A 12500-nucleotide genomic window follows, 5' to 3' on the forward strand; every position below is an offset into this window, starting at 1 on the left:
GACTGGACGATTCATTCATGCTGCTGAAAGAAACTCGTAAAACTGGACACACGCCCCCTTCCCCTCCCCCCTCCCCCTCCCCCCCCCCCCCCCCCCTCCCATTAACAGCCCAGTAAAGACAAGAGTCCTGGACTATGTTTAAACTTTGCCTTCTGGGGAAATGGGAGAGAGGCCCCTGTGGGTGTGAAACTCCCACGGCTCCACATGAGGTTTCATTCTGACACGTTTCACTTTCACGTCAACGTTTTATTCTTTACAACCCTTAATCTGTCATGTAGTCCATAATAGCAGCCGGTGAGTCGTCTATAACTGACGACACAGATTTCTCCTTCCCGCTGCATTTGGGCTGTAAAACAAAGTGAAGCATCGTGTTTTTTTGGAGGGGGGGGGGGGGTTGTTGTTTTGCAACTCAGCTGCTCCTGTGGGAGCGAGAGAGAGAAAGGGGGGGGGGGGGGGGGGGTAAAGTATTGCATTCGGAGATGAGGGGAAGTCGCAGGCCCGGTGGCCTTGTTTCCAGACGTGAGGCGGAGCAACGAAGCATGAATTATAGATGGAGCTCTGCGTCGGGCAGGAAGCATCCCATAACTGTGACTGGTTACGCTGAACCGACTCCATCGGTCACTCCAGACCTCGCTCCTTCTTATGAATAGTAGTAAAACATATTGAAATGATCACGATGGAGAATCTTTTTCTTCTTTTTTTTTAAAGGGTGAATTCCCTGATTCTCGCACATTACGTTTGGTTCAAGAGCGACAAAAAACAGATGTTTCATGTTTCTTCATGTCTTCTAAAGTCTGGACAAAATGTAATAAATTCACCTAAATTCTGAACTATTTTACAGACTAGACGAGTGGAGTTTGTAATTAAAAAGAAAGGGATTTAGTTTTCAGCTTCTGTTGCTTCGCATAAAAATCTTTAAACTTTTATAGTAAAAAAATAAAAAAATAAAATTGACATCGTAGCATCGCTTAATATCTCCTAAACTAACCTATTCATTTAAACTTGTGTCGGTCGGATAATAGTTCCTCTGCTCATTAGGCGGAATATCATATTTTATTGGGGGGGGGGGGGGGTGTGTGGCTTTGCCTGTGGTGGAGGAAGATGAAAGCTTAACTTATTAATGCTTCCTCCATGCAGACGGCTACACTTGGGAAAGCCAGATTAAATATAAGAGGTTCTAATGGCTGCCCCTCTCACCCAGAGCCCCCTGACAGATGTCCGTGCGAGTCGCTCCGTCGACGATGAACTCCGGGCGCTTGCAAAACTCCTGTAGAGAAGAAAGAAAACAAACAAACACAAACAAAAACAGATTATATTGCATGCCAGCCCACTTCTTTAGGCACGTTCGTGACCACAGGGCCTCGTAACGCACGGCGTGACAGAGAAAAAGGCTCCTCAAACCACAACGTGTGCTGCACACACACACACACACACACACACACACACACACACACACACGTTCAATGGTGTGTTTTAACATTTTTAACGTAGCGAGGCGATGACGTCGCTGGGTTAGCTAACGCCTGTTTCTAGTGTCTGTGCTAAGCTAACATCTACAAATACAAAGCTGAATATATTAGTCGATTGACAGATCATTTTGATAATACCTGTTTAGCTAGTTTAGGATTCACTTGTTTACAAAATGTGATAGAATTATATTATATTACAATGTTATAAGTGTGAAACTGCTTGCTTTATTTTTTTTTAATTGCACAGCTAAAATGATCACCAGACTATTTGAGGACGACAAAAGTACAAAAACATAAACATCGACGTGTTTCTTCGTAGTGTTTCTCGTCCGCGTCTCGTTTCCCATATTTCTTAAAGCGTCTTCGACTCAGCCTGAGAAAACCCCACATGAAGCTATAAAAAGAAATAATCCATTTATTCTTGTGCCCCCCCCCCCCCACACACACACACACACACACACACACACACACACACCATCGTGCACATGGTTGACTTCACATACACAGATTTAGATTTCTCGCTTTGGGGCTCACACAGAGCACAGATTTCTTTCTTTTTTGTGGGGGTGGGGGGGGGGATGAGAAACACCACGAACCCTCTTAGAGTTATGCAGCGTAAATATTACAGATCCGAGAGACGCATGAATTATACAACGTCTTTTTTTTTTTTGGAGGAACGAGACCCCGGGAAGCATCGGGCCGCAGTCACGCCGGCGATGTCTGTCACGGTACGTGAGGATCAAACGGCAATGAGAGATAACACCCGACGGAGGGTCGCCCCACTCGGTCCTCTGGTGTCGCCCCGGTGCTACAGGGAGCACCCGGATGTATTTATAATGGAGCGAGGTCTGGGGGAGGTACGTGGACGGATATAAAAAAAGAAAAGAAGAACTTAAGAGAGACAGAAACGTCTCTGAGACACTTGCAAACTCCTGACTGGTGTAGTTGGAACGTTGGAATGTAATCGGCCAATCGTTCATGAGAGAAAGTTTAGTTGCCAAGCAACAGATGGAATTAAGCCTGCGAGGAAAAAAGGTAATAAAAAGTCGTTATCTGCTCACTCCTGGAGTCATCAGTCAATGTCGGGGTGGATTTAGAAGAAAGTTAGTGTCCGTGTTTCACAGCTTTATCCAAAACTCGTTCGAGTTGAAAGGGGGAAAATGTAAAAATAATAATAAATCCTGTACATTTCACGGCTTCTTGCATTAAAAAGGACGTCGTTTCCAACAGCACTTGAACACACCAAGTAGCAAGGCGTCTAATGAAGCAGAGGTCAGAGGTCAGAGGTAGACGTGTCACCGTGCAAAGAAAAATGGTCACTCCACTTGTGTAATTCAAAAGTCTGAATTAATAACAATATCCCAGCGAAGACGCCCCACCCCCCCGCCCCCCTTTCCCTTCCATTTCTCACCGGGGGCCTCATCCAGCGGACTCCGGAGGTCTTGGTGGTTCTCGGGCCGAGCTCTTTGAACCCCAGAGACGACGGGGAGCAGGGGAACAGGTTGTCCTCGAACAGCCTCCGGCCCTGGACGCACTGGGCCTTCAGGCCCTCGTAGTCCTGACCCTGAAACTTCACCGCCTTGTGAATCTGTCCCAGGCCCTCGTCGCGGTCCCACTGGCTCCTCAGCTTGGCGGCCATGCCGGTGGCGTAAATGTGCTCCTCCATCCTGAGGTCGCTGTCGGGGGTGGTGGTGGTGGTGGGGGGGGGGGGGGGAAAGGGTGTTTTTATGTGTGGCGCTACAATAAGATGTTAGGCTGCGTCAATAATGAACGGAGGCAACTGTGACTCTTCTCTGGCTACAGGTGGCAACGGCTTCAAGGCTCAATCATATATCAGAATGAAACGTCCGTGGCCATTAAGAGGCTGTGAAATATCGACTGCTTGTGGCTCCGCTGTAGCCGGATGCTCCGAATGCAATAACAATCACAGGAGTCGGGGGCTTCAAAACGCTTCACGGGCTCCCGGAGAGAGACGTTCCTCCTCTTGTCCCGGTGAGCGACAATCACAGTGTGTTGCTATCGGGTTTCAGTGCTTCCTTCTCCGGCCAGCAGCAGGTACAACCTAAGAGGAAGAAAGTCGAAAAATGAGAGGAAAGCCCACGGAGCTCGATGTACCGGTGCATCGCAGCTCTGTACACACAGTCAAGGGTTTAAAAAAAAGGCACATGTGCACTGCCCATTTCTTTACAGTCGACCAGACACACACACACACACACACACACACGCATAGCAAAGGGATTAGTCACAAAGGGCACATCCGGGCTACTTTGCTGAGCGGCTGCTGTGAATGTTCTCACAGCGTCAGACAGAAACGCTTCAAAGTCGACGTTTAATCAAAGAGGTGTATTAACAAAGAGGGGTGTGTGTGTGTGTGTGTGTGTGTGTGTGTGTGTGTGTGTGTGTGTGTGGAGGGGGTATTTATTGTGCAGAGTGCAAACAGAGGGTGCGGTTCTGTGTGGATCTTGACACACAATGAAGGCGGCGCGAGGCCCAGAACAAGCAAAAGCTCTCCTCGACTCCTGAATTAAGCAGAGCCCGGCGTGAGGAAGAGTAAACCGAGCTCTCTCTCTCTCTCTCCCTCTCCCTCTCCCTCTCCCTCTCCCTCTCCCTCTCCCTCTCCCTCTCCCTCTCCCTCTCCCTCTCCCTCTCCCTCTCCCTCTCCCTCTCCCTCTCCCTCTCCCTCTCCCTCTCCCTCTCCCTCTCCCTCTCCCTCTCCCTCTCCCTCTCCCTCTCCCTCTCCCTCTCCCTCTCCCTCTCCCTCTCCCTCTCCCTCTCCTCCCCGAACTGAACCCTCTTCCCTGTTTGGAGGCTCGGCCGTCGTTTTGGAGGCTGAAAAAGAGCTCTTCTCCGATTGGCTCAGAGGAGCTCCTCCGGTGTCCACGCCTCCTGTGTGAACCGCACCCTGTGAAAACATCCCGAACAATGTTCCTGCTCACGAGAACCCCGGAACAGAACATGAACTACTTATACCACACTAGCAAGAGTACTACAGTTATACTATATATATATAGCAATACTGAGTTATTGTACTGTTGTTTTGTGTTTTTATCCTTGCACTGCTTTAGCATTGGTATCAAAACTCTTATTAGCACCATCAAAATTCCTCAATTGACAGGTCTATATGTGTATATGGCACTTGTTTTTTTAATACCAGTTTTCATGCCACACTGACAACACAGCCATGCGGTGCGTCTCATCTCTGCTGCGTGTCATCGGGGCGCACTCATGCCCAACATCAATCTGTGGCTGTGATGAATATTTCATTTCCCCCTCACATGTGAAATACACTTACATACCGCCCCCCCCCCCCTCCCCCACGACCCCTTCCACACACACACACACACACACACACACACACACACACTCCTCCACCACAGTGCAGGTAGTGACATCGATGAGAAACAGCTGGCGCGACCCCGTTTGGTGTCGCCACCCCCACCACCCCCCTCTCATCAGAGATGGTTTTTATATCCGTGTTGTAAACCGACTGCGACGAGTTTGCTTTTCACAAACTTCTTTGTCGTGTAAAAGAAAAGAAAAAGTTCGGGCTAGGAAGTCAAAAGCATTTTTGTTCCGTTCTGCATCCGGCTGCAGCGCGACGCGCCCCGCAGCCGAAACCAGTGCCAATGGAGAGGTTGTATATTTACCTTGCCAAGTGTTTCCTTTTATTTAGTTTCCACTTATTTAGACACGCAACATCCAGCTCAGCTCTCCGTCCATGTTCAGTGAAGGCTCAACTCCTCCCCTGCTCTCTATCAGCTCGTGTCATCTAGAAACAAACGCCCTGCTGCCTCTCCCCTGAACTGGATCTAATGTGCACCCTCGTCCCCACTGCGTTTGCGCAATATCCACTAGTCATGAAACCTCACTGCACTGGAGGGGGGAGGGGGGGGATTGGGGCTTTAAACACACTGTGCTCTCGTGCACTGGAGGTGCACACACACACACACACACACACACACACACACACACACACCACACGGGGCCGGATCGAGAAGTTCAATCTTTCTTTGGGGTGGATTCATACAGACTGTAACATATGCATGCTGTGCATTATTATGGGAGTTGATGGTGTCCGTATGTGGAGTTGCATTTTTCAGTGCTGGGGTGTAAAGTACTTAACATATAATGTTGAACATTACACTTACACTTTAAAAACACTTTTAACTTAATCATTGCCCCTTTTGCTCCAAAACATGTAATCGACTGCTGCAGTTTACACATTAATATTACCAGTTTTTTTTGCAGCATTGGTATCATCACCTAATTAAATATTATAGACTATAATCTCAAACTACCCAACAAGTAGGTTAAATAGTTAGGTCAATCTCGACCTGATGCAACATCAAAAGGTTGCACGTATAATATATACATTAAATATATTTATTTAATGTTCGTTTTAGAAAATAAGTAACTTAACGTCTAAGCTTTTGAATATATAACGTTTTATGCATTCATACTAAGACATAATGCACAATTAGAGGGAAGTCACACAGGATTCAAGCTGTCTACAAGGACATCTAGAGGCTAGATTGAGTAAATGCCGCGTTCATGCTTTCGGACTACATATCCCAGCAGGCAGCGCTGCGGGTCACTTCCCGTCATGCTTTGCGCCGGTCCCGTTTTGCCCCGCTACGCGTGTCCTCCGCAGCCGCCGTTGTCCCCATTGAGAGAACCTGAACATGGCATCCGACGGACCGCCGGGCACCGAATCCCTCCCGTCCGATTTAGGCAGCGCTATCGCGGCACTGAACACATGGAGCCACCCGGAGCTTCACGCCAAGCTGGCGGAGCTGGGAGCCCCCACGATGGGTAAGAAAAGACCGGATAAAACCGGAGAGATCACCGGAGGAAACACTGTGTTTAGCTAACTGTAGCTAGCCAGGTGCTAACGCTAGCTAGCTAAACGTAACGCATCCGTTGCTGTGCGCTAACGTTAGGCCCGCGATTTGTTTACACTCTTTGAAATGTACTCCCAGTATCTAATATAATGCATTTTAACGTCACTGACCGGTGTTGAAAGCAGCTCTAACGGCACATACCTGGTCCCGTAGGTAAGTAGCCCATTGCTTGTAGCTGTTAGCTTGCTAGCTAACTTCATGTAACGTGAGACACTTGTCAAGCTAACTTCTCTGGCAGTCAGTTTAGTGTTGCGGGGGCTTAACTAGTGTGCAGACGGCTTCCATTCAAGTGTCGGTGCCATGTTATATATCACGACTGTTGTTAACCGCAGACTCTGCATTTCTTCCTTTTTTAAGTGAGTCTTTTGTCGTTCTTCAGGTCCCAGAGAGGAGCTGATGGACAGACTGAAGGGGTACATGATTCAGGTACATGGAGCTACTAAGTCGATGCAGACCAGTTTTAACCCGGTTATTGATGCTAAGTGTTTGTACCTATTAGCTTTGATTATGTCACGAGGAAAATCAAATTCTGCACTCTTACTTAATTCCACACGGCCATATGTGATGGGTGTCTGTTTCAAGAGTAGCATTGTTAACCACCTTGCCAACTGCATAAAGTTGTGCGTTCAAACCTTCAATTGTACTTGTAAAGAGAGGCTAATGTTAACTTCTTAATGCGATTAATTAAACAATCTACTTCTCAGACGGTTGCTCATGAAGTCTTGATTACAAAAGCATTCACCCGTTTGTTTGCCTTTCTTTCTGTAGACTGGGATCCTCCTCAGCAAACCCAACGACGACAAAGCAATGGGCTCTCAGGTAAATGTCGCATGTCAGAGGAAAATAACATAGCTCTATCATTTTATTCAAAACCCACCTTTTCAGGCAGGCCTATGCCTGACGTGTTCCCCTCTGGGTTGCTCTGCTGCAGACTGTTCTGCTTTTAACTGTGCTGCTTTTTAAATTGTGTCAGATTTTTAAATATGTTGTACGGCGACCTTGAGTGCCTTGAAAGGCGCCTTATAAAACTAATTTATTATAGCTGAAAGTGTGTGTGGACGTGTTTATATGTGTATATTCAGATTTCCTGCACATGATGGCTTTATCAGCTTAGTGTGTATTAACACGTAATATTGTATATTAGAATTGTATGACATATTTGCAACTAGCACCCCATTTTGAAAGTGTAATGATGGTGTAGCACAATTAATAAGTGGAACCCCCTTTGGTTAGTTGGTACATTTCTGTCAAATACAATTTGTATTATGGTGTAACATGTTTATAAGAGTTCACTTCATACCTCCCATTCTCCTCCTGTGTTTCCTTCTCTCCAGATGCAAGGTATCCCTCCCATGCCCCCGATGCCGATGCCCCCCATGCCTCCTGGCATTGGCATGCTCCAGGCCATGAGCATGATGCCCGGAGGGCCCCCTCCACCTGGCATCCACATGGGCATGGAGCCCCCAGGTTTGCCCCCTCCCGGCCTATCGCAGGATGATCAGCTGAAGATGGCCCAGCACAGAGCAGCCATGGTGTTGCAGCAGGAGGAGAGAGCCAAGCAGCAGGTGAAGTTTACTGACTGCTTTTCCCTTTCAAGCACAAACACAACACTGAGATGCAATCAGTCTGTGAGCTGATAGGATTAAGGAAAACAACAAAAGCAGCTCCTCAAAGCAAGAAACACACATTATAGAAAGCAAAACAAAATATCTGCTTTGGCTTGTAGAATCTGACAGAAACACACAAACTCCTGCCACACTTGCCCATCTGACTGACAGCTGCTAGATAAAAGTTAGTCACTCCAGGACCGACGGACTGTTGCTCAGTCATTCATTGATTCTGTGTATCACAGGTTGAGTCCCGTGTCATGGATGAACAGGATCTCCTGGATCAGAAACTGGTCAGACGATAGAGATAGTCCACCTCGTCAGATAGAACTTCCCTTCAGATTTAGAGATTTGATACTGTACAAAGACTCTTAGGAAAGAGTGTTTGTACATTTACAAATCGTATACCATTTAAAAATAGTCACCTCCATATTAGATTTGGTGCGTCCTTTCCTCTCCTCTTTTTTTGTTGTCCGTACACCCTCGATTCCACTCCTCTTTTGTTTAACTGTGTATTTTAAGTCCCGTCTCCTTCCTCCTTGAATGTCAGGCTGCTGTGCTGATGGAACAGGAGCGTCAGCAGGAGATGATTAAGATGCATCAGGGTCAGGGGCCCAGAGCCATGCCCCCCCTCGGCGTAATGAGAGGTATGTTGGTCATGTGGTGTTTGTGTTTTTAGATTTCTTATTCCTGCTGCGCGTCATCAATAATCGTAATATCTCAATTTCATTAGATAAATGTGTGTGAGAGCTCATTGTCTACAGTCCGATTAGCATCGTTTTACAAGTTGCCCGTTAACGAGCTGCTTTCAAATCAATAAAAAGCTTAATCAGAATCCGTTTGGAGATTATAGTGACGGTGGTTTCATCAAAGCTTACGGTCTCCAGGGAGGTCTTGATGGCAGACTGTTTTGTACCGCGTTTGGTGTAAATAATCACATCGTTGGTGAAGTTTTATCGTCTGTATGATTGCAGGTTTGGATCCACGTGGGCCGCTGCCTCCTGGTGTCAGTATGATGCCAACCCTGAAACAGCGAGTGCCACCTCCTCCAGGAGAAGATAACCGAGAGGTAAGCAGACACACGTTATTTATTTATAGCATGCATACATGTTTGCTCTTGATTGCGGGTCTTATAGAAGTAGATTGGGCATTCCTTTTCGAATCAATGCAACTTTATTGGGGTTGTTTTTTGGAGGTGACCTGTGCTATATGCTTACTCGCATGTTTAAAAAAAAAAAATTGCATTCCAGGTGTGGCAGAGCGAGGAGGTGAGCGTCAGTGGCCCCAAGATCCCTCAAGCTCTGGAGAAGATCCTCCAGCTGAAGGAGATCCGACAGGAGCAGCTCACCGACCCCGCAGAAGAGGAAGATGACGAGGGAGCCGAGACGGACATGAACTCCTCGGCACCGGTCATGTCTGAGACCGAAGACGATGACAGTCAGATATCTAAGAAAGACGTAAGTCTTCTCTCATGCTGTCCCGTTGAACATCTGATCATACTGTGTGTGTGTGTGTGTGTGTGTGTTGTGATCTCAAGATAAACAGTGCAGGAATATACATTTCAGCATGTTTTTATTTTAATTAATAAAAACCAACCTTCATTACAGAAAAATCGCAAACGCAGAAACCGCAAGAAGAAGAGCAAGAAGAAGCGAGCGCTGGAGAAGAAGGAGCACGCGGAGCAGCAGCAGGACAAAGAGAAGGAGGGCGGCGACAAAGACAAGGAGAAGGACACGGACAAAGACAAGGAGAAGGACACGGACAAGGAGAAGGGAAAAGAGAAGGAGAAGGAGCCCGAGGTGGAGATCGAGTACATCACAGAGGAGCCGGAGATCTACGACCCCAACTACATCTTCTTCAAGAGGATCTTTGAGGCCTTCAAGGTGTGCAAGAGAGTGTTTGCATTGCCTTCAGGTGCATCGTGTTTCTCGCTTCGGTCTTTGCTGTAACGGAAGACGTTTCCTTGTCTCTCGCAGCTGACTGACGACGTGAAGAAGGAGAAGGAGAAGGAGCCCGAGAAGACCGAGAAGCAGGAGACGGCCGTGCTGCGGAAAAAGGGCTTCGAGGACGAGAGGAAAGACAGCGACGACAGCGATGATGTGCGGATCCTTTCCTTTTTGTTCTGACAATTAAAATCCTGTTGGTTTACATGTACGGTTTTTAAATGTGGTGTTTTTTTTCTGTGCAGGATATGAGACCAGACATACCAAAACTGTCAAAGAAGAAGATGAGGAGGATGAACAGGCTCACTGTGGCTGAGCTCAAACAGGTACATGGAGGCTAATCATCACCATTCGTGGGTTCCACCTGTCCTCCATTCACCTTTCTAACCTCCCCTTGTGTCGTTGCTCCAGCTGGTGGCTCGTCCAGACGTGGTGGAGATGCACGATGTGACGGCCCACGAGCCCAAGCTGCTGGTCCACCTGAAGGCCACCAGGAACACGGTGCCGGTGCCCCGCCACTGGTGCTTCAAGCGGAAGTATCTGCAGGGCAAGAGGGGCATAGAGAAGCCTCCGTTTGAGCTGCCCGATTTCATCAAGAAAACGGGGATCCAGGAGATGAGGGAGGCCCTGCAGGAGAAGGTGTGACAACCGAGTGACGCTCGTTCATTTCACATACGCTCCTTTCAACGTAAGAGGTGAAATTCAGACGTAGTTTTTTCATTTTTTGTTCGTTTTCAGGAGGACGCCAAAACCATGAAAACCAAAATGAGGGAGAAGGTTCGTCCCAAGATGGGAAAGATCGACATCGACTACCAGAAGCTCCACGACGCCTTCTTCAAATGGCAGATCAAGCCCAAGCTCACGATCCACGGAGACCTTTACTACGAGGTACTGGATCCGTGAGAATTCAACCACTTTTAACCGTTCGGTAAAATCTCCTTCACGTCCCGTTTTATGGTTTTATGTCAATCTGCTGTGTGTGTTGTGTGTCTGCAGGGAAAAGAGTTTGAAACCCGCCTGAAGGAGAAGAAGCCGGGCGATCTGTCTGATGAGCTGCGTATCGCTCTGGGCATGCCAGTCGGACCTGTAAGAGCCACTCGTGTTATATTTACTTGTGGAATTACTGAGCAAAAAACTTGAGTTTCAATTTCTCTTCACAAATATAAATATATATATAACCATATGCAGTGTTTTCCGAGTAGCACGAGGTTCCACTTGTGCCTTATTGTGTCTCTTCCTCCCCAGAACGCCCACAAGGTGCCTCCTCCCTGGTTGATAGCCATGCAGAGGTACGGCCCCCCTCCCTCCTACCCCAACCTCAAGATCCCCGGACTCAACTCCCCGATCCCAGACGTAAGACGGCTCCTTTTTGTAATCCCGATAATAATCACACCAAAGTATTATTCTGCTCATGCACAACCACAAAGACGTTCTTATTCACGTGTCGGGGGTTTGTTTGATTTTCAGAACTGTACGTTTGGTTATCACGCCGGAGGCTGGGGGAAGCCGCCGGTAGATGAAATGGGCAAACCGCTGTACGGCGACGTGTTCGGGACCAATGCTGCCGACTTCCAGGTCAGAACTACACACACACACACACGTGTACACACGCGGGCTTGTTGTTGTTGTTTTTTGCAGAAACTGTAAATCTTATATGTGTGAATGATGTACTGTCTCCACCGTACGTCCTGTTTTAAAGCTAAAACATTGTAGCTTATTTTCAAGCTAAAATAAACGAACTAAATGTCCTGAAAGTATCAACATCTTAAACAGAATAGGTACATTTTTCTACTAGTTTGTTCTTTGTTGTGTACACGGTCCTGTGTGTGTGTGTGTGTGTGTGCGATCAGGCCAAAGCGGAGGAGGAGGAGGTGGATCACGCGCCGTGGGGAGAGCTGGAGCCGTCAGACGAGGAGTCGTCGGAGGAAGAGGAGGAGGAGGAGAGCGACGAGGAGAAACCGGACGAGACCGGATTCGTCACTCCTGCAGACAGGTGGACGATTTGTTTAATCAAGGAGTCGCACAATCTAAATCTCCAAAGTAGGAGGCTTTAGAAGTGTATTAGTTATTCTTTGCTGCAAAGTTAAATGCCAGTTTTTCTAAATCTTATCAATGCACACGAGGATTAGTGGCTGCTGGGTGTCCTCGTCCTCTTTTTGTGCATCCGTGAATATGAGCGAGGCCATTTCTGCCTCCATGTTCTAGATCAATATTCTTGAAGATGCATTCATGGAGCTCACGTACTCATGTCTCCCCCCCCCCCCCCCCCCCCCCCCCCCTGTGTTCAGTGGGCTGATCACCCCCGGGGGCTTCTCGTCAGTACCCGCCGGCATGGAGACCCCGGAGCTCATCGAGCTGAGGAAGAAGAAGATCGAGGAGGCCATGGACGGGTGAGTGTCGCTCTTTATTGTCGATTTTTAGAATGTGCTTCACGAGCTAACGAAGCCCGGAAGTGGCCGCCATTTTCGAGGCCGTGTCATATTCGATATACACGACGTTCTGACTCCTCCGCTCGTGTGTTGGTAGAAACGAGACGCCGCAGCTGTTCACGGTGCTCCCCGAGAGAAGAACCGGCCCCGT

The 12500-nt window shown here is 47.8% G+C and overlaps 2 protein-coding genes across 2 annotated transcripts in view; one reads left to right on the plus strand and one right to left on the minus strand.

Moving 5' to 3' along the window:
• capn1 (calpain 1) overlaps positions 1 to 5325 on the minus strand; it is an 18471-nt gene extending 13146 nt beyond the window's left edge. Inside the window, exons 1-3 of the mRNA XM_034557335.1 lie at positions 5117 to 5325; positions 2881 to 3531; positions 1198 to 1267 (exon numbers count right to left, since the gene is read on the minus strand). Coding sequence (XP_034413226.1) covers positions 1198 to 1267; positions 2881 to 3135 — 325 coding nt within the window. The 5' untranslated portion in view covers positions 3136 to 3531; positions 5117 to 5325. The remainder of the gene's footprint in view (positions 1 to 1197; positions 1268 to 2880; positions 3532 to 5116) is intronic.
• A 714-nt stretch (positions 5326 to 6039) lies between these two features.
• sf3b2 (splicing factor 3b, subunit 2) overlaps positions 6040 to 12500 on the plus strand; it is a 7290-nt gene continuing 829 nt past the window's right edge. Inside the window, exons 1-18 of the mRNA XM_034557333.1 lie at positions 6040 to 6281; positions 6750 to 6796; positions 7139 to 7189; positions 7705 to 7935; positions 8528 to 8624; positions 8952 to 9046; positions 9228 to 9434; positions 9585 to 9860; positions 9954 to 10076; positions 10166 to 10246; positions 10332 to 10559; positions 10659 to 10808; positions 10917 to 11006; positions 11166 to 11273; positions 11388 to 11495; positions 11771 to 11913; positions 12209 to 12310; positions 12447 to 12500. The exon at positions 12447 to 12500 is cut by the window's right edge and continues 46 nt beyond it. Coding sequence (XP_034413224.1) covers positions 6152 to 6281; positions 6750 to 6796; positions 7139 to 7189; positions 7705 to 7935; positions 8528 to 8624; positions 8952 to 9046; positions 9228 to 9434; positions 9585 to 9860; positions 9954 to 10076; positions 10166 to 10246; positions 10332 to 10559; positions 10659 to 10808; positions 10917 to 11006; positions 11166 to 11273; positions 11388 to 11495; positions 11771 to 11913; positions 12209 to 12310; positions 12447 to 12500 — 2321 coding nt within the window. The 5' untranslated portion in view covers positions 6040 to 6151. The remainder of the gene's footprint in view (positions 6282 to 6749; positions 6797 to 7138; positions 7190 to 7704; positions 7936 to 8527; positions 8625 to 8951; positions 9047 to 9227; positions 9435 to 9584; positions 9861 to 9953; positions 10077 to 10165; positions 10247 to 10331; positions 10560 to 10658; positions 10809 to 10916; positions 11007 to 11165; positions 11274 to 11387; positions 11496 to 11770; positions 11914 to 12208; positions 12311 to 12446) is intronic.

Source organism: Cyclopterus lumpus, chromosome 18, assembly GCF_009769545.1.
Source record: "Cyclopterus lumpus isolate fCycLum1 chromosome 18, fCycLum1.pri, whole genome shotgun sequence".
Taxonomy (NCBI): domain Eukaryota; kingdom Metazoa; phylum Chordata; class Actinopteri; order Perciformes; family Cyclopteridae; genus Cyclopterus; species Cyclopterus lumpus.